This window comes from Idiotropiscis lumnitzeri, chromosome 3 (genome assembly GCF_059441095.1).
Source record: "Idiotropiscis lumnitzeri isolate Australia: NSW breed Sydney's pygmy pipehorse chromosome 3, RoL_Ilum_1.0, whole genome shotgun sequence".
Classification (NCBI taxonomy): Eukaryota; Metazoa; Chordata; class Actinopteri; order Syngnathiformes; family Syngnathidae; genus Idiotropiscis; species Idiotropiscis lumnitzeri.
The window spans coordinates 22,044,610-22,067,646 of record NC_142393.1 but is presented as its reverse complement, the minus strand read 5'-3'; the positions used below and the strand labels follow the sequence as shown (position 1 = coordinate 22,067,646).

Below are 23,037 nucleotides of genomic sequence, written 5' to 3'. Positions count from 1 at the left end.
TGCTCATTAAATGCTAACATTACCCAGAAAATTATACTCTGCCGGCACCATGTTGCTGTTAACATGTGCAGTTAATTTATTTTTAAAAAAAAAGTGTGGGACCTTGACCAATACACATTTCAAAGAGTATAAAATATAATGCAATTAATATGAATTTAATAAAATCTCAACTATTTGATGAAGTGGGTAAATCTTAAAGGCAATTCATGGTGATATTGACTAATAATCTTTCTTTGAGTTTCTGTTAATGCTCTCTATTTAACCAATGTATTGTTATAATTGGTATTAGAATTTTTGGAATCAATAATGTTTATTCCCAGTGTCATTGACTTCCTGGTCTCTCTTTTTAAGGGATTATTAACAGTACCAATAAGTGTTAAAATAACAACAAGGACAGGACAAAACAGAGTCACTCATTTCTTCCCACCGAATAAACTGGGTTCTGTTGTGTTCCGTGATGGAGAAGGTTTACCAGTAAAGGAAATGGTGACAAAACTAGAAATGTTCTCAAATTGGGCGCCGAAAATTGCTGTCCTGTCAAAAGCGATTATTAAGATTTTGCTTTGAAGTAATATGCCGGGAAGATGATTAAATGGTGTTTAGGATGTTGTGTAAGTGTTTCGAACAACTGGATTGCACATTTTGGCTGACTGAATTTTCTATTCAATTGTCACTTTGGCAAATGAACTTTTTTAAATAAATGTAGCGCAATCAAATTGTGATTCACAAGGAAATTAATTTTAGCTTGAAGTACTGTAATCACTTGAGCAGTGAGTGGGGGTCGAACACTTTGATCATTTTTGTCACACAGAGGTACCTCAAATAGCAGCGCATCTGGCTTCCAAAAGTTCTATGTCCAGTCTGAAAATAAGAGAAGAAAATGCAGGAAATGTGTATTTTTGCAGGGATTTCTCGTTGCTTTTGCACATCCAAATTTGTCAAAAACGTACCTTTGTACGTTTACGTAAAGTAGATTACGTAATTGCTTTTTGTCTGTCTACCTGTGGTTGGGTGGTGGTTATTTGTTTGTTTTTGCTAAACCACATCTTGCTATTGCCTCATTAAAAATAGATTGGAGTTTGGGTGTGGCCTCCATGTGCCTTTTCATTTGTAGGTTGAAAAGATCTTTGACAGTTGCATCTCCTTGAATAGCCAGTGTACATTGTTAACACCAGCACTATAAACAGGGCATGGAATGAAGTTGGGGCCGGCATCAAGAGTGGCAGCGTTGTCATATTGTCAGCAAGCTCCACTGTGACAGGCAGAACCACATTGCTGCGCCCATGTTGACTTTAGCTGAAGCTCTGCGTTCGACAAATGTTGTTGTTTTTTTACGTGGACATCTTGGATTAACACACAGAAGCTCCTCCCAAAATGAATGTGTGTCCAGTAGAAGTGATAAGGCTCAAGTTGCAGTCCCCAAGCAAATAAAAGTGAAAAAGCGGACAGCGATTATTCTGATTCTGGTCACTTTCTGCCTCAATTTCTCAACGCAATCCTGTGAACCAATGTAATGCATATGAACACAAATGGTGAAGTAACACATGTAAACAAATAGGATGACAATACTCACACTGTCATATTTTCTTAGTCTGCTGCAAAAGGGCAAAATTTAATTTTAACACAGTTATGAACCAATGTGTCATTGTAATCGTCCGCTGCCAGGCTTGTAGATCACATTCCTCTCTCAGCGTGCATCTCAACACACATTTATTCTTCATTTAGGATTTTTAAATTTACATTTGTTATGTAAGTATTTAGAGGGTTGGGAACCATGTTGGGGTGGGTGTAACAGCGTAATAGAGGCGTAAATCCCCCAGAATAAAAAAAGATATATTTATATTTATATTTATATTTATATTTATATTTATATTTATATTTATATTTATATTTATATTTATATTTATATTTATATTTATATTTATATTTATATTTATATTTATATTTATATTTATATTTATATTTATATTTATATTTATATTTATATTTTTTTGTTCCACCTTGACTTCGCATTTTTTTACTTTTTGAGGTTTAGAGGTTCTGGTTCCCATTAACTGCGAAAAATGAGAGATTACTGTGTAACAATGCATATGAATTTTGGTGACAATTATTCAGTGTTTCAGACAACAGAACATGACAAACCAAGCCAAGAATCAACAAGTATTTCAACGCAAAATTCTCTTGGGCCTTCCACCTCCAGGTCTTCACTTCATTCTGCTCCTTCCCTCAGGTAGGCACTGTCAAACTCTGCACACTAAAACTAGCAGACATTTCTGTTGCTACTTCCCTCCTGTCATTAACTCTCGATTGACTCACAATTTGGTTGTGGCATTTTGCCAATGTTTTCTAATTTTGCACATCCCTGTTGTGACAATAAATATCACCATATTCCTATTGGAGTTCCGGCATCCTGCTTTATTTGCATAACTACTCTTTTATAACCACTTGACACAACTGGACACTTTAAAGTGCTCAAGTACTTTTTTCTCTGCCTCAATTGTCATTGTTCCACAATTTTGCCTGCCTTGTCTTACTTGACACCCCTCTGCATCATTTGCACAGCTGTCATTGTTCAGTGCTATGGTACCATCCTAATGCAATCCTTATGTTGCTTAATGATTCGATGTTTTCATGTTTGTATGTGTCACGTCCTTAATGTTCATTTTGTTATATGTTGCCCCAATACCAGGGTGGCTCAAGCTCCAGCACCCTCCTGCGACCCTGTACAGCAGGGGTCTTCAATCCTGTTCCTCGAGGGCCGGTGTCCTGCCTGTTTTCTATATAATAATAATAATAATAATAATAATAATAATAATAATAATAATTATTATTATTATTATTATTATTATTATTATTATTATTATTATTATTATTATTATCCATCCATCCATCATTATCTGTGCCGCTTCTCCTCACTAGGGTCGCGAGGCTGGGATAGGCTCCAGCACACTCCTGATATTTATGAGGAAAAGCGACTCTGATAATGGATGGATGGATTATTATTGACGTTTTTTTTCCCTTTTCCTTATATTTGAGCACAGTGTTAATGTTCAAAGTTCATAACCTTGCAGTGCCTTACAATCATATTAAATATATTCTTTAGGACTAAAACGTCTTTCTTTGTCTTGTTTTTTTTGGGAACATTTAGGCTGTGTTATTGGATTTTAATGTTGATCTTGATAGCGGTACTTAAAGAACTGCACGTTTTTTGATGTGGTGCGTTGTATGAAAAAAAGATTGTTACCAACTGCACTCGAGCAAGAGCACATAATTAGTTTGTCATGCTGCCTGACACATGCCAAGTGTCCATCGGGGCAGATGTGACTGGTTTGCTCCTGAGGCATATTTTCCAGACTGGATCCATTTTTCTGCTCTTTTTATAAATTGCATAAATTGCGTGACCAACACTTTCAAAGATCTGTCATTTGTCGAATAGCATGACATTTCAAAAAGAGTTATCGTTAACCAGAACTCTACATTTGGAACTGTCATTTAAATAGGACTCAAAAGCTACTTTGTTGTTTGGACGTAAAGCCTGGCACGCTGTTTGAGATTTTTTTGTGGATATCCTTGATAAACAAGATTTATGACCCAACAGTAAGAAATTCAGCTCACTATTAGAAAGACAAGACACACTCTCACTGTGAGAGATTTCTCTGTACTACAGCAGAACAACGACATGTTACTTGAGGGTCAAAACTGCCCTGTAGTTGACATCTGTCCCCAACTGGAAAAGTGTTATCAACTAGTACTCTGCTTTGGCTCACTTGCAGCACGTTGGGCGCCTGCTAGTTAACGAACAGGCTGATGTTGCCTCCTTCTGACTGTTACAAGTACAGCAATACCGCATTTACTGCATTTTCTATAATGCTTGTCTTCCCTACAGCGGACGATGAGCTGGAGCCACTCCCAGCTGACATTGGGCCAGAGGTCAGGTATATCCAACCAACCACTGGGCACACTCGCATACACTCCTATGGACAATTCTAAACCTTCTCTGGGACCAGAACCATCTCTTGGGATAGAATTCTCTCTCAGAACTAGAACCTTTTGTCGGAATTAAAACATTTTCTTGGGACTCGCCCACCTGGAAAATCAGTAGTAGACTATGTATAGGATATGCAATATGTCTACATAATGGTCATTCCAGAATTGGTGAATCTTTTCTGCCCCTCCCCTATCACATGAAATGTAAATAATCCCCACACTAATAACCCAGACATTCCCTTATTGTGCTATTTATATTTAGATGCAAAAGTAGCTGCAGTAAAAGTGATTCCAAAATATTATAATAAATAGCTCTTGAGCACCCCCCAATATGCCCCTTTTGTCCCAAATCCCTCCCTCTTAATGACTAATTTACATTAGTATCACAAAATAGGATTAATAACATTTTTCCCCATTATTTTGATGTGTATTATTTGGAATGTCAATTATGCTCTGAGGTTGTCTCTAAACATACTGTATGCGCAACCTTGTTTATATAGAAAAAGACAAAAAAAGTCCTCTTTCAATTTTCATATTTAAAAAAAGTCTTTTCAGCATGACACTCAAACTAGTGCGTCTGTGATGCTCGTATTATCAGAAAAAGCCACGTTTTCTTTCATTTATTTTTATTTATTGAATAACTAAGTTTGTTCATCACCAGTCAGAATGGCAGTTAACCAAGCTCGCAGGCATGAGCAAAAATTAACATTTGCTATGAGTTGCAAACCTGCCACTGCATATGATTTATACTTATGTTAAATTAGTATTCAAATTAAATTTGACGTTCTTAATTTATACATACCTAATTTATTCAGCAATATTTTTTAAATACAGGATTTTTTTGTCTGCGTACACTTGTGTTATACTGAACATTATAAAATATAAAAGACAAATGAAATGTCTCATAAGAATGTACTGTGGGCAGTAAAATTATATTCTTGAAAACATAACGATATGTGAAGTGACCGAACAAGGGGTCAACAAATAAATTCCAATTCTGGAATGACCCAATACGCCAGCAACCTCTCTCATTATCATCATCATCAGCTGCGGCCACCGAGCACGTGACGCTCAAGCTCACTTGTAATTGGCTCGCGACACAGCACACGACCACAGGCAGGTGAGGCGGAAGTGGAGAGTCGCATTTGTCGCGGGCGAACAACCTGTCGAGACGCCGTTGCAAAAAAAAAAAAAGTGAGTTACTTAGAAAATCAGCTTGCTCTTTACTTCGTTATTTCCGCTCGTCTGGTATTATTAGTTGCATTTTACTGGACTAAACGCATAGCAAGTGCTGTTGGGGCGTTTTCTAAACTCTAGAACTTGCCAAACTAATCAGTGCCTGCATCTAGGGGAAATAATTATTAGTTCGCGATAGCGGAAGACTGAATGAATGAGAAAATATTCTCGATTGACAGGCCGATATTAAAGCTGTTGCATTTTACTTGCTTACAATAGTGACGCTTTACTGAATGTGTGTTTTCCGTGTCGGTATTGAGCGATTATTGATTGATTGTTACCCAAGCTTTACTGTTATTGTGTCTTAAGTGAAGCTGAGTTTTACACTTGGATTATTTAGTCCTTTGGTCAGTGCTGTCGAGCTAGTGAATGTGAAAAGATGCGCTCCTTACTTCTAGTTCGGTTTTTGTGTTTTGATATTTTTTTTCCATTTTTTTTATTAGGGAATCAATAACTTCAACGTTGTAGAGGGTCTGTTTGTTAGAAACAAATTAAAACGTCCACACACAAAAAGCTTGCTCTCATTCTGAAAAAGAGTTCTTTTAATGCATAAGCTTCCATTCTGACCTTAGGTTTGTTTGAGACTGAGAAAAAAAATCGTTGGCCACGTGGTGGTGCTGTTTTTTGCTGTCACTTGTCACGGCCCCAGGAACACAATGAAATCAGGAATCTTTGTTGTCTTTCAATATGATGGTCTGACAATGCTTTTATTTTTCACAGTTTGCCTTCTAAATGAAGCCATAATCATGCTGTGGTCCGTGACAAAAACGAGTTCGATCCCTCGACTCTAGAATGATCTTGGTTTGTTTACATGGCTTTTAACTGTCACACACCAGAGACCTCCACTGCTTGATCCAGATGTGAATAGAAACATGAGAACTGTCACATGGAGCCTGCCAGTAATTGTATTGTGAAACTGGAAGTCCAATGTGGTGATCTAGAACTGACGGGCTCTTGTTAGAACTGTGACAAAACTGTCCATCCTGCCGAGCCAGTCTGTCAACGTTCCATCTGCTGCAGCTGCTGCAGCAGCAGCAGCAGTACATTCCTCTGGAACATCCACAAGTTCTTTTTATTCTGAGTGATCTTCAGCCAACCTGCTGTTACTGTAATTTTCTTGCCATGACAAAGCTACATTTTGTTTTGACTCTGCTGTGAATGACTCGACACTTTTAGGTGAGGAAAAGCTGTAACTAATAATATCGATGCCACTGTGTGCAGTGAACAGCCTCATTCCATCTGACTTAACGTCTGAGGTCAAGAAAGCCACCAAAATCCTCAGAGGATTCACTGAAATCTCCGCCGGAAATGGGCTGGACAAACTCATCCCAGGTACGGGTTTCCCCGCTGCAGCAAAAGTAAAGTTGAGTTGAGACACTTCCAATGAAACTTATCTAAAATTAGAGGCAGAAGCAAAACTCCTAATGTAACAAATTGAACTTATGTAAACCTTTTGTACCACTGTGTGGAGTTTGCATGTTCTTCCCGTGCCTGCGTGGGTTTTCCCACATTCCAAAAACATGCATGGCAGGTTGAACATTCTAAATTGCCCCTAGGTGTGAATGTGAGAGCGGATGGTTGTTGGTCTATGTGTGCTCTGCGATTGGCTAGCAACCAGTTCAGGGTGTCCCCCGTCTCTTGCCCAAAAATGGCTGGCATAGGCTCCAGCACCACCGTGACCTTCTGAGGAGAAATTAGAAATTAGAAATCCCTTTATTGTCATTGTACTCAAGTGTGCAACGAGATTAGAGGGCTCCCCTCTCCAGTTCAATACAACAATAATACAGACAAATATATAAATTAGATAAATAAATAAGAGAGTGCAATGGAATTTAGTACTGAGCAATGGAATTTAGTACTGAGAAGCGGAACAGATAATGGATGGTTGGACACTTGAAGCAATTTCTGATTAAAGTTTGCAGTTCACCAATGTAATGTTGGCACGGTGAAGGAGTGGTTCTTTGAAGACTAATTTCTTCCAGTGTGAGTGTAAATGGTTGTTTGTCTCTGTGTCCTGTGGTTGACTGGCAACAACCATGGGTAGGGCTGAAACGTTTAGTCAAATAATTTGATTACAAAGTAGTTGAGGTGAAATCTCTGCCAGGAGTAAAGAGTGTGTAAAAAAACCAAATAAACTGAGAATCTATATAGTTTGGGATCATTTTACACTTAAATAAAATAAATTGCAATGAAGAGCTGCAATTAACCATTATTTTGATAATCAATTAATCTGCAAAATTTGTCTGTTCAAAACAATACGTCATTTCGAATTGACTATGCAGCGACATGAATTAATATAAAAAGGTGTTAATGTATGGTTTCTATATATAAAGAAATCCCATTGGAGTTTAATTGCTATACACTTAGAAATTGTCATGGAACTGTTTTAACATTTAAATAAACAATTTGATTAAAACGCTCAAATTTTCAACTCAAGTACACTATCGTATTAGACATTTTAAAATAAGTACTATTTTAACAATTGTGTGTGTATATATATATATATATATATATATATACAATAAAAAATATGCTATATATTTTTTTTATGATTATTCAAATTTTGTAATCTTTGAGTATAATAATCATAATTGAATTTCGATTAAATTGTACATCCTTACACACCAGAAAACTCATTTTCTATCACTGGCGCCCATGTCACTCACCAGGCCAGGCCGCACCTTTTTAAATCCACACGCGCACTCAAAGATGATAGTTTGGAACATGATGATGGTGGCTCAAAGTGGACGATGACAACATCAAAAATAATACTTCCCTCTCAAATGCACACTTTGTTGTGTCAGAAGGCAAATTTTAATTTTATGCAATTAATCAGTGGATAATCAATTGAAAGAAATCTAATTGTTCAAAACAAATTTGACATTGCTGCCTGTGTTTTGTTGTTTTTGTTGCATGTGTAGCAAATGTGATTGCAGCAGCTGAGGGGCTCGCCATCATCTCCGTGGTGAAGGCAGGCTTTGTGATCACTGCAAGAGGAGGCAGCGGCATTGTCATCGCCAGGTTGAGTGACAGACGTGAGTTTAGTTCTGGCTTTGAGCTTATGCAGGCACTGTGCAGTCCTAGACTTTTCTTATCTTCTGCCCGACTTTTGAACGACTTTTGTCATTGATCCAAATCACTAATTATAGTTTGTTTAGTCTATTAATGAATGCTGTTTTTTCTCCAACTACTCGTCAATGACGATAATTCCTCTGGATTGCAAGGGGCACACCAAGTTGTGAACAACAACCAAATATAAGCATTCCACATACTTTTTTTCCCACTGCCTTTTTTCCCCAAACATTTTGAGTACAGAGACATCTTAAAAGAGCGCCATTTTTTTCAAGGTCCCCCTCAAAAGCATTACGCCAATTAAACATAATTATCATGCGTACACTGTACACCAAATTGAAACAGGTATTAAGAGTTGCCTGCTTTCAAGAAATGTAGAATTCCAAGAGCAAATTAGTCTTTATGTTTAGAAGAACAGCGTGAGGTCATATTTTGCCAAGTGAAAATTGTGATATTTCAACATGTGAATTAAAAAAAAAAATCATTCTTGTTTTTTATTCTGGAAAAGAAGTTTTTATCCTCTTAAAAAAGGAATATTGTCTCAAAAAATCTTGTTTGTTTCTTGGGGGAAGAACAATTTCGAAAACAATACTCCTTTTTCTACAAATCAGTAGATATTTGTATAATTGATTTGTTTTACTCTCTTGGTGCAGCGATGCCTGAATGTAGGTGTGTACTCTTAATAATGATGCAAAATAATTTGGTGCAAACTAATTTCAAGAGTGCGTGGGTTGAAGTTGACGTTCGTATGTAACATCAGAGATTTAAAACAGACGGAACACCGCCAGCTGTAAACAGAGTGGGAAGTTTACTAGCGACTCGCTGTTCACATTCCTTTATGTTGAAAGTCATTATTGCAGATGCAACAACATTGTAACACATCTAAATATCTAAATGTCACAAACCGCAAATGCTGTGTGAAACGAAATTCTGTCTGATAGGCGGTGTCAAATAAATCTCGACACTGCTGTTGCGTCTCTGTACCAATTTAAAATGAAGCGTGAAAACAACTTGCGTTATGCATGCTTCTGTGCACAGGCTGGTCGGCTCCTTCTGCAATTGGCATCGCTGGCCTGGGTGGCGGCTTTGAAATTGGTGTGGAGGTGAGTGGCTAAAATGGCGTTGTGGAGGCAAGGAGTTGTCTTTCTGGTGCTTGCTGATGTTCAGGAGCCACTTCAACACATTTCTCAATGCCGCATCTTCTTCAGGTTTCAGATCTGGTGATCGTCCTGAATCATCGGCGGGCCATTGACGCATTCACGAAGGGCGGAAACTTGACGTTGGGTGGGAACTTTACAGTCGCTGTGGGTCCGATGGGCAGGTTGGTTGTATTGAATTGTAGGAGAAATGTGGGTTTTTTCTTTTTTTTTTGCGGTGTAATCAGTTTTCTCGCAAATTACATCAGAACAACTTCTGTGGGCAGCAGTTCGTCTTCTGTTTTGTTTTTTTAAAGAATAAGACATCTTTGTAAGGACATTCTCATAAGCCTAGTGACAGCTTAAATGTAACTGACCCTCCATTTGTATCCCGATATGCCATGGGATTTATTTCTGAGACTTTCAACTTAAATATTCGGGAACTGTTTTAGTAGGAAGGAACTTGGTCCAATTCTCATCATTATAATAATTATTTACGGGTATCTATTTTTGTGTTCAGATAATTTATCTGTATTTTGTCTCCTGTGGACATGTGATTAGAATTAGCACCAGTGCAGAAACAAACGGATCCAACACCGTTGTTCTCGTCCCTTTCAAAGACATTCAATAATTTAACCACTAACTAATAAAAGCAGTGACCAAGTTTGGTTGGATTCAAAATGAGCTCAATAGCGAGAGAGCCAAAATTGAATATTTTGGAGGAAAAAAAGTTAACCAGACCCGACTTTGGTGTTTTCGACACATTCAGAGGAGAGACAGGGAGTACATTGGTAAAAAGTATGATGAGGATGAAACTGCGAGGCAAGAGAGTAAAAGGAAGACCCACGAGAAGGTTGATAGACGCAGTGAGTGAACGCTTGCTTGTAGTTGGTGTTACAAAAGTAGATGAGGATGGAAAAGGGTAACGTACTGTGGCAAGCCAAAAGAAAAAGATTAATTGGAGTGTCAAATGGCCTTTTTAAAAATATATATATTTTAAAGGTTACGTCATAGCGGAATTTAGTGCACATTAATTTTGCGCATTCCCAAGTTATAGATCGCTTTGGCTTCCGAACCAGTTTCACCTACGTGACATTGGTGACCTCTGTTCCTTGTAGTCGACGTTAAACACGGCAATGATGACAGTTCTCATCCTTTCAGGAACATGGAGGCCGATGTTACGCTACGCAATATGGCAGCTGTCTACACCTACTGCAAGTCCAGAGGGTTGTTTGCCGGCTTGTCTCTGGAGGGCTCGTACTTGATTGAACGCAAAGAGACCAACCGCAAGTAGGACATTTTTTTTTTTTTTTAAATAATTTGAATTCCAATGCAGCTGTTGGTGTGAGCTTGCAGGTTCTACTCTCGAGATTTGCGAGCGTCTGGCATTTTGAATGGCGACGTGGAACCACCGCAGGAGTGTGACGGTCTCTACAATATCTTGAATGCTTATGCAGAGGCCTCTGTCGCAGACCCGAGCAAAAAGAACGTGGCCACAAAGGTACATTGTTTTGAACTCCGAGTGGCACAATTGGTGTGAGTCTGACGTCCCACGTTGACGTTTTCTTTCAGTTGCACTTTTGCATTTAGGAGCAGAAGTGGCAGGAGTACTCACTCCGAAAAGTCCCATTGAAGTGAAAATGAATCTCATGTAAATTTGACCCACCACAGAGATGTGAGAGAGAGAGAGAGTTGTTGGCAACAATACTAAATTTTAATGGGATAAAAAAAAATGTGAAATATATAAAATGAGCCTTTTAAATCATGAAAAATCAAGTCTTTGTCTCTGCTCTCAAACGCTGTGGGGGTTGCTTACCAAATACTTGGGGAAAAAAAAATACATGCTCTGCTGAAAATTGGATTCAAGTTATAAAAATAATGTAACATTGACAGATAAAGCACATAATCAGATTACAGGAACGTTATTAAAAATGTGGGTTATTTTCTAGGGTTACATTTTGAATGGAGGGAGGAGAGAGGGATGAGTCAAGTCCTTTCCCCTCTCAAACTTGTTGATTCAACTAGCTTTCCTGAAGTTAAGTGGACAACTGCTCACAATATAGCTCAATGGACCGCCGTTGGTCGTTCCACTCAAGGTTTTGTTGGCCAACGATCAAATGAGCCAGTGCACTGGCTGGATACGTGTTGTTCGAGAGCGGTGACTCGAAGGGAATGCATGGATGGTGACTGCCTTGGATCGTATTCACTGTAGGACTTAACTTAAAATGATTAATTAATTCAGACTGCTTGTTACCATGAGTGCTACGAGCTTGCAAGGCTGCCCTACAAATAAGCCACACCTCTCTTATTTAAGCACCAAATTACCATTATTGTGTGCTGAATTTGTCACCGGGGAATATATTAAAAAAAAATTGCGATTGGGTGTGTGAATGTGTGTGTGCATGAGCTAGGGAGCGGTGGGTGGTAGTGGAGAGTGTTGGTCAATTAAGGATTTGGGGACTGGTGCCAGATAGCCAAGGACAACAATTGGTGCCTTTTTAGCCACGTGCAAAAATTCAGGAACTGAAATGGAAATGAAGGCAGTGATGATGATGGAAGTGAGCATGCACTGCACACTTCACAATTCAACAATATCGTCATGTTGACTACACCCAGAAACAAGACAAAGAATGAGTCCACACCTACATATTTTCAAACAAAAGAACAAAGTTGTGGATGTTTATGTCACTGACTGACAGACGGATCGCTTTGGGACGGATGGTCCAAGTTGACCGTGAGACCAACTTGTTTGCACTCAAACCAACACCTACTGCCTGTTTCTGTGGAGCATTAGCAATGTTTTCTGGTCTGTTTTCAGTCATCGCGTCCTCCTGCCAGACCTCCAGCTCCTACTCCTTCACGAGTAGCAAACGCCTCACAGAACCCTGGTGATTTTGGTAAAACTATGACACTATTATTCCTTCACCTGTACTTGAGTGCATGTCCATCACATAGGTGTGCTTCATGTAGAAGCATACTTACTTCCTGTTCCACATTTAGAGAATAAGGAAATTCACCTCTGAATGTCACCCATTGGTCATCACTGCCACTGTAACCATGGCAACATTACTGTGTGTCCAGGTGCGGCAGGTCAAAGGTCACTCTACCCGAATATCTCAGTCTACAAATCTGATCCTTCAAGTAAGTTGGTCTTCATTGATTTGCTTCTTTCAAGCTGCAGCACCCCCTAGTGGATAATCAATAACTTGATTTTTTTTTTTTTTCTGGGGCTGGTGGGATTTGTTTTAGGTCAGTTTCTTTCCAGAAAACCTCCAGACCTGGATAAGATGCATTCACATTGTGATGCATTTAACAAATAACCTAAACTTAAACACCAACGGCATGACATCTTAATTTGCAGTGTAAAATCTTAATTCGCTACGAGTCAATCTGTAATTTTGACCAAGATAGGGCAAATTAAAAAAAGGGAAAATGGCTTGAACAGTTATCTTAGCCTTCTTCTAAACCGCCGTGGTTTGAAGTGTCTCTTAAAAACCGACGTTCACAAATGGATGTAGTGAAAATTCAGATAGTTAACATGATCATTGCAGGACAAACTCAATTTCAAGCAGTCTTGTGAACTTCTCTGTATATCTATTAGCGTCATCTATGCAATTAAAAAAAATAAATAAAAAATTTTATTAAGGATATCCAAAAAAATCAAAATAATTCTTTATCAAGTTGCACAACCACTAAGACGATACGTTTTTGTGAGTTTCATTTCAGCTGTAAGTACACAAATGCTTATTTTTATTGTAATTGTTGCAAACATTCTTTCCAGGAGAAGGACGAACGCCAGTGGGCAGAGCCAGCGAACCTCTGGTGGTGACTGCAGTGCACGCCTATGAGGGTCAACAGCCCGGTGACCTGAGCTTCAAACCCGGCGACCGCATCACCATCATCACCAAGACGGAGAACCAGTACGACTGGTGGGAGGGGCAGTTGGGTGGGCGAAAGGGCATCTTTCCTGCAAACTATGTCACTTACTGACCGCTGTCAGTTGATGGAAAGTAGCTGTACATTGGTTCGGGAACTTTGGCAAGCCGTTGGAACATTTATTCTTCATCTTTAATATTCAGCTCAGAGTCCATGTATTAGTACACCCATTGTTCTCACTCGTAAGACAATAGTAGCGACGAGTTGAAAGTCTTACTATTTTTTTTTTCGACTGCTAGTGCCACTTTTAGGCGACAAGTGCTCAAGTATACCTTCCTAGTAAGCTATGGAAAGCCATTTGAGCATTTTTTTTTATATCCAGCTTGCACGAGTACACTGTTTGAACTCGTAAGACAATTCAGTGCATTAGTAGTAAGTATTACTAGTGCACAGAGATGCCATACAATATTGGGAAAACATTACTCGTAAAATGTTGTCTTACAAGTGACGACGAAGAGCGTACTTGTACATGGATATGGGCTAAATGCTCCGACGCCTTGCTACACTGGAACCATAAATAACTTCTTGACAGGTCAAACATTCATGAATCGCAAGTCATTTTGCTTCGGATGCTTTCAACAAATAACATTTTATCTTTAAAATAAAAGCAGTTTTGTATTGAACTGTTTTGATTGAAGTTACAAACTGACAAACACTTGCACACTTTCTTTGAATGCAATTTGCTTCCACACGTTACATATCTGTTCCACTTGAAGCAATGAGTGATGAAGTGTTGAATCCTTTTAATTCAGAGACAAATGCGACCATTCACAAACCCTGCGTGTCACCTTATAAATAAAATAGGGTTTTTAAGACTTAAATCAGACAAAGTACAAAAATTAAAGTGACTCATTAAAAAAGACATGGTCATTTCACGCGGTCAGGGTGTTGTTGTGTTTGCCTTCACTCTGCTGCGTCAACGACAGCCATCTGGCTTTGCAGATTCCTGGAAAGACAGAAGTTGTTCACAACTTTTCAAATGCTTTTCAGATGTTTCTTGTTGAATGCCATTTGATTAACTGAAAATTGATTAATTTGGGTTTTTCTTGGGATTTTTTTAAAATTGATTTTGGTTGCACAGTTCGACGTGCAGCATCGAGCTCATTTACAACAGCAGTCAGCGTTGCCAGTTTACTGACTTTGTCACTATATTGAGTGACTTCTGACCCCTTTAGCAACTTCCCAAAAGTGTGAATGGTAACTTTTATCCCAGCTAAAAAAAAAAAACAGACGAGCTGAATGGGTTAGTCAGTTCTGTACATCAGGGAAGGAAAATGAACATTTCCAAAGACAGTGCTCATTTATACGTTGCAAAAGAAAACATTTATCCATGTTAGAAACTTTTAACCTTATGCATGTGCTTCCGAGATGTCAGTCCTTTGCTGAGGTCGTCTTACCTCACCAACCAGTGTGTAAACTTGGCTCGTTTAGGATAATGTTTAACAAAGGCCGTTTTGTTAGATTCATAAAAACAAGTTTTTTTTTTTGTTTGTTTAAACCAATTTTTGGGTGTGTTAATTCACACCTAAACACAAATTGAGTTGCTTAAACTGTCTTGATCATTTTCACTGCTCCTTTTCAAACAGTTGACTAAATTTTTCTAATGCGCATGTGCAGACTTGATTCACGATTTATTCAATTAACTTGTCAAAGTGGTTATGGGTATGAAGATGTTACAAGTTACCCCTGTGGCGCGGACAAAGCAAGTGGAAAATAGTTTTTGTCAACTGCAAATTATTTCAGACTTCAACATGGTAACAATTAGCAAAAGTGCTCAACGAGAAAACCGCAAGAGCAAAATGCTCTGACAGAACTGGGATCAATAGACTGGGCACTTGACCCTTATTATCCGGTCAGTCTCTCTGGCCTTAGTCATAAAAATCGTCGGCCCCGAACCCCATCTGCTGTGACCCTTCAGACAGCTGGGGCAGACGAGCTTGTGCTCACCTTGTCCTTTCGAGGGGGTGTTGAGTTGGCCTGAGACAATCGTCCACAGTGTCAGGAAGCGGGGTGCCGCTGGTCTCCGGAAGCAGTAGACACAATCCACAGCCTATGATTGGCCCATTGCTGAATATGACCATGGCGGCCAATGAGATGGCTCCTTCGGGGCTGGGTGGAAACAGAGTGCTCACCAGACAGCCGAGCCGGAAACACAAGTTGACCAGCGACACACAACGCTGCCTGCAGGTAGAATACACAAGACGTTCAAACGAGTAACTAATCACCTTCAGGGGACTGGTGAATTTGCCACCGGTGGTCCATTGTGACAGTTGTTACCTGACCACGGTGGGAAACAATTCGATGCTGTACAGAGCCAAGATGAAGATAGTGGCTAGGATGCAGAATTTGCCCAACAGTGCCAAACTCATCACGAGCATTGCATCACCTGCGAAACACACGAGGGATTACAATGCCATCATTAACATTTGAGCACCTGTTTTGTAGTGATGGATGTGTACCAGATCAGACATTAGTGTCGTGCTTCACAACAATTGTGTCTCAGCACATTAGCCTGCTGTCAAAGATTACTCAATCTTTCCACCTGTTGCCATCATACAACTTGTATTCCTGTGAAATTATCATCGCCGGGTGTGATGAAACAGGTTCAGATTTCACAATGAATTAGGATCATCATCAATAGCATTAATTCAGTACACAGACCTTTAATTAATCAATGCCACAAGGTGGTGGCAAAGCACTAGTTTAATTTATCTAAAGCTCATCAACTCACTTGAAAGGCATTCCTTGGCACCAATTTCGCACCGATTGGTGCCCAGTGGCGCACAAATCTTTTTCCATTTTAAATGAATTGGATTGCAATTAAACTGTTACCTACTCAACCCTCAAACTCAAAATTCGCTGTTTTTTAAACGAGGAAAATAGCACTCCGTGTTGTACTTTGTGAGCACATAGAGTAACGGCAAATACAATGTGAAGAATTTAAACATTTTTGCCACATTTTTTTGCTTCAAGTCAATGGGCATTGTGCTGTTCCTTCAGATGTACACTCATTGGCCACCTGGGGGCAGAATAACGTACAATTCGTGTGAAACCCGTCTCAGCTAATCAGCGAATCACAGTAATGCTAGTTGTTCTTTGTAGAGGATAAAGAATGTCTGAGTATTGTTAATATTGTCTGTGTTGCTTCACGGTGCTATTAGCCTGTCTTTCTATGGCAGTTTTTGGCATTTCTTGTAAGCATTAAGCCAAACAGATTTAAGCAAAGCTATGTGGATGTTTTAAATACACATGTAATTCTCTTTGTCTTGTGTTTAGTTTGACAGTTACTTAAACTGGTTGTATCATAAAACAGCAAGAAGAATTTTTTTTAAATAAGTTGCATTCAGGGCCACTGTACAGCGACTGTATCTTCAATTTTGTACGCAAGTCATATCTTGAAAAAGTGTAAGTCGGCTTACTCGTATATCAAGGCACCACTGTACATGCTTTTTATGAAATTTTGTTCGGTGCGTGCAATACGGCAATTGGCTCAATAAAGTTTGAAAAAACTAATTATGGAAGTAGTTTTCTGTTCAGAAACAACTGTCAATCACTGAGCGAACGGTTATTTGTTGAAGCCTCACATTGGTATTTGGACATCAGCAAAGACAGAAAGCAGGCAGTGCCGCTCAGGAAGAGAGTCAGCATGCTGATGGGACGCCGATCCAGGCGGACCAGCGGGATGAGCAGACAGGGAGCCTCTGAAAGGCCGGAGAAGAACTGGGCGGCGTAGACGTTCACGCCGAAGGAGCCAATGTTCAGACAGATGCCGAAGTATGTCAGCGCAGTCGCGGCACTGACCAATCACAACACAGATCAGAATTTTACTCAGCGTGGACAGAAGAGAGATCTGACAGATATGCCTTTGCTAGATAACTGGCCAAGTCTCGATGTTCTTCTTGGTAAATAATGTCACAGGACGGTAGTCATTCATTAATACTCGACATTGAGGCAGTACTTATGAACACATTTCTATTTCACATAAACAAGGAAGAAATGTTTTATTGTGGGATTTTATATGAAAAAGGACAGTAAAGCCCCACCATCGCTGCCATGAATATAAAAAAAACATAATAGTTTAAACAATAGATGAACCACTAATTGTGATCCACAACACTTACATATAATTTCAAACTTGTTTTTGTTTTATAATGGCACGCCTCAAAATAATTATTACAAGTGGTTTGATTTGGAAAAAAAAAATCAGACGACAAGGACACTGGCATTTATGTTGACTTCACAACCTATTAAAAAATACAAGTATTTATTTGACGCAATCTCATGATTTTTTTTGTTGTTGTTGTCGGGTTTAATTAAATGATGTTCTTTTCATCAGCTATTGAGATATCCAGTGTTGTTGGTTGACCTTGAATGCACCTCAGGCACACATTCAAAGCGAAAGTTTGTTTTTGCTTCTCTTCAAAATTCCCAATGCAGCTACTTAGAACCTGTGATCTTGTGGAATCTATTGGCAATTACAGACCACTGGAAGGGGAGGGACATCAGCTATTCTGAGATTTTCCTTATTTGCTGCAGGGCTTGGACATCTACTGTATTAGCCAGGTATTAGGCCCCATCTTGCAGCATTTTAAGGTTACAGTGTGACAGAAAGTGCGGAAAAACTCAGAAAAGGTTGCCGTTCACTGTATAAAAACCTTTTACCCCAGATAGCTCATGACTGACAGCCGCAGCAGGACAGTTGGGTGTTTGAAGGGGAGGAGGTCACTTGGTGTTTGGCATTTCTGAGCCTCAGAGGCTTTCTGCATCTCCGCCATATTTGATCCCAGAAGCTACTTATACACAGGCAAGTGGATTATTCAGACAGCATGATGTTATGTCTGTGTCGGTGTCTGCGTGTACCATGTCCACACACTGCTTGTCGGCCGCACTTCCGCTTCTGTAGCGGTACAGAACATTCGTCCTCCCCATTAACAGCAACCAGCTAGGAGACTCTGGCAGTGAACTGTGTGGACAAACAAATGATTAAACAGTTGGACATATAAGGACATTGCAGGTGGATGGACAGCATCCGGATACATGGGCAGGCGAGGACAGACCAGTACAGTGGCAGGCAGACGAACTGGGGCAGAGCTAGACACAGGTGAAGTTGTGTCCAAGTGGGACTAAGCCAGGCTAGCAGAGCTCCTCCCATTGTCCCGAGACTGAAGCAGAAGCCCAAAAAGGCGGGAGGCCAGAGGCGGGCGGAGGGAGCGGTCCACTCTACAGCTGAAACACCCAAGCAGAGGATTTGGCGGTGGTCAAAAGCTGGAAGCATTCCGTATCAGCAAAAGGGGAGCGTTGTCACGCCGACTTAGACTACCTTCACAATTTTGCCGTCCTGCTATATAGTTAACGTATCATTTTTTCATGTTTTTTTAATCAGCTCATCAGCAAGCTCTGCAGGAGTCTGATAACGATCAGGCTGAGCTGCATGCAGGGAGAGATAGAAAGCGGGCCTCGAGGACTGGAGTTTCAAGACCCATTAACAGTGCATTAAATGTTCAAGCTGGCTGGTCACGTAACGATCCTCAATCATGTAATCACCTAAACTTTTATTGCTCTTCGGAAAGTAATCAACAGAGTTGGGGTTCGGGCCATCAGACGAGGCGGAAACGTGTCTGACTGCAACTAATCAGAGTCCATCTTTTCTTTCTAATTTTGGTTAAATGCACCAATAAATGAAAGAAGGAGCAGTAAACAGAAAGCAAAAGTAACAGTGAGTGAACATGCAGCTGACGAGCAGCCATGACTTGGCATAATCTTCCGAGGATAAAGCTACAGTTCCTTTCCATCTCCAGGGTGACGTGGAGGAGGAACAAGTTGTGCGGTGTGGTGTCAAAAACGAGGCAGTACAACAAGCCTGTTGAATATTTGAACAAGCAGGATCCAAGTGTAAACATCAACAGTTTAGCGGCTAATAGCCGAACTCCAGCCAGAAGCCAGGGCTGCCTTTACCTACTAAATTTTATGATGGCACTAGTAATATTCAAACCACAGTTGTCAAATAGTCGACTTTTGCCTCACTAGTAACATGTTGATTGTCTACTAGTGCACCCTAGTGATATTGCTAGTGCGCAATATATCATACAGGAGAGAAAGGCAGTAGGGGAAATAATGTTACGAGTACGACAAAAAGCCATCTTACCAGTGCACCCTGGTTATGCTACTAGTGCTCTAATTTGTCTTACTAGTGAGGGCAAGGCGTAATAGTTCCTGGGCCGTTCACTGCACTAGTAGAATGATTTGAGCATGCACTACTTGACATCTGTATGGTACTATTACCACTATTTAAGCACGGGACGCTAACTAATAAAATTGACTAACATCACTAGTGGTACTAGTAGTTGATAATTAACTAGAATGTTTTTCTTTTTTTTTTTTTTTTTTTTACCCAGACTGAAGGAGCAGTTGTTGATGCAGCAGCAGCAAACGCCCGTCAGGCAACGAACAGCGAGAAACAGAAATGGTTGTGGAAGAAGAGCGGGAACCAGGCCGCACAGAGCCTGCAGGTACAAGCACAACAGCAGCACCGGACGCTTCCCGTACCTACACATGCAAAGATAAAAAGTGCAAGTGCACGTTGCAACAAAATCGCTCACACATACGTACGTGTGCGAGTGTGCGACAAAGTACAAACACACTGGTGCCTTGACACATAAGTGTCTCGACTTAAAAGAACAAGGAAGGACAATAAACTAGCAACCGTAGTGTTGTGCACTTGCATTTTCCGTGTTTGTTTCCGTGGAAAGAAAATATTATTTCGTTTTTATACAGAACAATACTTTTGTCGGACTACAACTAATTATTTTTATAATTGATTAATTGGTCTCTTGTTTTAGTGATTAATCGATGAATTGGATTAAAAAAAAAACACACACAATTCGTTTTACGTTGGATTATCCACGTCTTTATTCAAAAACAGGACATTTCAAAATGACAGTTGAGAAAACTACTTCGAGCTGTCGTGTGGTCCGTAATATGTCAGAAAATTTGAACATTTGGATCACTCTTTTCAGCATTTGGTTTTAACGGTTTCATTTTGATTCAACTCAAATATAATTAGTCTGCTTTCATGGAGGAGTACAGAAATCTTAGAATGTTAACTGTTAACAGGCTGGAATTCCCAAGATTTAAATTAAACAAGCGCATTATATGATTAATCGCTAATCCAATTATTTGTTGATAAAACAATTAATTGTTGCAGCTGTTGAGGACAATTTTTGTTATGAAAAAGAAAACGTTAAAAAAAAATGTGTTCTTTGTGGGGAGGTTAAAACGGAAGAATTGAAATCTATTCATTTCAATGGGGAAAGAATATTCGAGATACGACTATGGTCATGGAATTAATTAATCTCTTATCTCAAGGCACCACTGTACTTTGTTACCGTACTTAAGTTGGTCATTCAGGTATCGCTTCAGGTGCTCCCTACATTTGAAAACAGATATCTGTACAGTGGTGCCTTAATATAACAGTTTGACCATTTTTGTATTTTAAAACACAATGCAAATGATCAAGTTTTGTTGTTGTTGTTTGTACAAGTGCCTTTGCTTCTTTATCGACAAAGGTACAGCATGTGAGTACTTTTGCCACCTGTGATGCGAATTGTACCTGTCAGACAGAGCACCGCCCACCAGCGATCCAAGCAGTAGACCCACCATGTAGACCATTTGGCCATAGGACAACCATGGAGTCCAGCCGCACACTGACTGATGTACACAAGAAACAAACGGTGAATCTTTATTTGTAACACTTGATTACACTCTAAAAAGTTTGTGGATCTTTATATGAGGTAAATGTGGTGGACACACGCAAACGTGAATACTTAGACATGACTGAACTAATACACATAGGGCTCTGGACCTGATAGTTACTGTACTGGTAGTTCATTAAGTCTAGACTTTTGTTTTTTGTTAATTCAGTTGTTTTGAAATAGAGCAAGTTTGTTAGTTTTTATTTTTTTTTTGGGGGGGGGGCGGAATTAGATTAGTTTTAGTTTTTTGTTAAAAATTGAGTATTTGTCAAGTGCAAGGTAAAAAAAAAAGGTCACTATGTATTGTGTATAGGTAACCTCTAGTTCTCGATCGACCGGTCAACATTCCTTCTTACATATATGGCCATACCTTACAGTTAAATAAGTAAATAAAAATTAAAGCACATGTAGGAAATTAACTGACAAAGATGAAACTAAGGAAATATTCATTATAATTCTGCTTAGTTTTATAAATGCAAAATGGATGGTAGTTTCACTTGCATCACATCATGTTATCTTTTTTAAGCACTCTTTGTCACATGAGGAGCAGGATTTGGACCCAGAAGCAGATAGCAGACAAAAGTGGCGATGTAAAAAAATAAAAATAAAAATCTTTAAGAGCAGGGCTTGATTCAGAAGACATGGAGAAAAGCTGAGTTATGCAAGCATAAATACTCTAAAGCATCAAGCCTGTATGCCATAATAAAAGAAACAGAGCACAAAAGGATCATGGCAACTGATACATCAAGAGATGTCAAGGAACAACGCTCTGGTTTTTTATTTTATTAATGAAAAAGTTTTTTCAAATGTGGTTTTAGTTATTTTGTGCTTTTCTGTATAAAACATGAATTACTTTAACATCAAAGCAATTGTTATAGTAATTGTACTATTTGGGTATACCTGAATACTTAATTCACACCTGAAAGTGTAATCGACGTAAAACCTTTGAAAATCACTGTCTCAGAGGATGAAGTGCCTTTTACGCCTACATATATATATTGACATTTAAAAACTCCCCATTCAACCGGAAATGTGAAATGAATTTCCGTTAGTTGAGGTTAAAAATGATCATTTTTGTTTATCACGTGCTAGGTGAGGCAACCAGGCTAGCTCATGTTGGCGTGTGCTAGCAAACTTGACTCATTGACCAACACGCGGATCTTTACACCACTGGAGTAAGTTGAATACAAACAAAACGAAATACTCACAAACATAATCAGTACTTTTACTCATTTTTTTTAAATACACCAACTCCATTTAGCTTGGGAAACTTTACACATTTTATTCCAATAATTATTCTGTTTTTAATTGAGAACTACAATATACACGAACAATATAAAATATGTACACTCTGCTGAACAAATACAAGAAAAATAGGTGACAAAAACAAACAAAAAATAAATATATAAATAGAGCTTGAGGTTACTTCCTTAATATAGTTCAGTCTTAATATAATCTTTTCACCCGAATAGCTCTGGAGTTCAAAGAAGAATATTTTTATGAATCAAATGATTCACTCACGTCTCTGTCGCCGCTTTTAGTCATCCAATCAAATTCGTCTCCCGAAAGATCCTCAATCTCTGATTGGTTTCGCGGTAATGTTCTTCCGTGTTTGGTTCCCGAATCGCTTGTAGCGTTGCCAGGGAGACAATTCACTTCGACCAACGCGGCCATAAAAATGTCGAGGAAGAAGAGGAACGAGTTGAAGAAGAAAGCGAGCGACAAACGCCAGAAGACGGATAACTGAATCGGAGACATTGCGCTCTTCCTTTGTGTAACTTTTTTCGGTACTTCAATCACCATACTCCATGTTGACAGCCCGAGCCAAAGGTCCGTTGTTTGGACTTTGGGCTCTAGTGACCTGCCAACGTTTCTTTTTAAAATTCAACATGAGCTCGTCTTGACCTCCCCCTTCTTCG

General features: G+C 39.3%; 2 protein-coding genes across 2 annotated transcripts; one reads left to right on the top strand and one right to left on the bottom strand.

Annotated features, from left to right (window-relative positions):
- The first annotated feature begins 3,892 nt into the window (after nucleotides 1–3,892).
- sh3yl1 (SH3 and SYLF domain containing 1) lies at nucleotides 3,893–13,990 on the top strand. Its single transcript, XM_088289736.1, has 12 exons — nucleotides 3,893–3,935; nucleotides 5,035–5,107; nucleotides 6,219–6,331; nucleotides 6,445–6,555; nucleotides 8,145–8,258; nucleotides 9,334–9,398; nucleotides 9,504–9,616; nucleotides 10,593–10,721; nucleotides 10,788–10,932; nucleotides 12,250–12,328; nucleotides 12,513–12,572; nucleotides 13,213–13,990. Exons 1-12 carry the CDS (start codon nucleotides 3,893–3,895, stop codon nucleotides 13,419–13,421), a joined length of 1,254 nt encoding a protein of 417 aa, XP_088145862.1. The 3' UTR covers nucleotides 13,422–13,990.
- A 103-nt stretch (nucleotides 13,991–14,093) lies between these two features.
- LOC148340390 (solute carrier family 22 member 6) lies at nucleotides 14,094–22,884 on the bottom strand. The gene is made up of 10 exons (XM_088291382.1): nucleotides 22,640–22,884; nucleotides 20,977–21,074; nucleotides 19,759–19,913; nucleotides 18,425–18,593; nucleotides 18,228–18,330; nucleotides 18,030–18,157; nucleotides 16,952–17,163; nucleotides 15,645–15,753; nucleotides 15,315–15,548; nucleotides 14,094–14,313 (listed from the first exon to the last, which is right to left on the bottom strand). Exons 1-10 carry the CDS (start codon nucleotides 22,874–22,876, stop codon nucleotides 14,271–14,273), a joined length of 1,488 nt encoding a protein of 495 aa, XP_088147508.1. The 5' UTR covers nucleotides 22,877–22,884; the 3' UTR covers nucleotides 14,094–14,270.
- Nucleotides 22,885–23,037: the final 153 nt, after the last annotated feature.

Coding starts and splice junctions, on each gene's coding strand:
- sh3yl1 (XM_088289736.1), top strand. CDS start 3,893: ATGAGCTGGAGCCACTCCCAGCTGACATTGGGCCAGAGGTCAG. Junction 10,722..10,787: donor CGCAAAGAGACCAACCGCAA/GTAGGACATTTT, acceptor GTGAGCTTGCAG/GTTCTACTCTCGAGATTTGC. Junction 12,329..12,512: donor ACAGAACCCTGGTGATTTTG/GTAAAACTATGA, acceptor CTGTGTGTCCAG/GTGCGGCAGGTCAAAGGTCA.
- LOC148340390 (XM_088291382.1), bottom strand. CDS start 22,876: ATGTCTCCGATTCAGTTATCCGTCTTCTGGCGTTTGTCGCTCGCTTTC. Junction 17,164..18,029: donor TCAGTCATGAGCTATCTGGG/GTAAAAGGTTTT, acceptor GTGATTGGTCAG/TGCCGCGACTGCGCTGACAT. Junction 14,314..15,314: donor CACCCCCTCGAAAGGACAAG/GTGAGCACAAGC, acceptor CTGTCTTTCCAG/GAATCTGCAAAGCCAGATGG.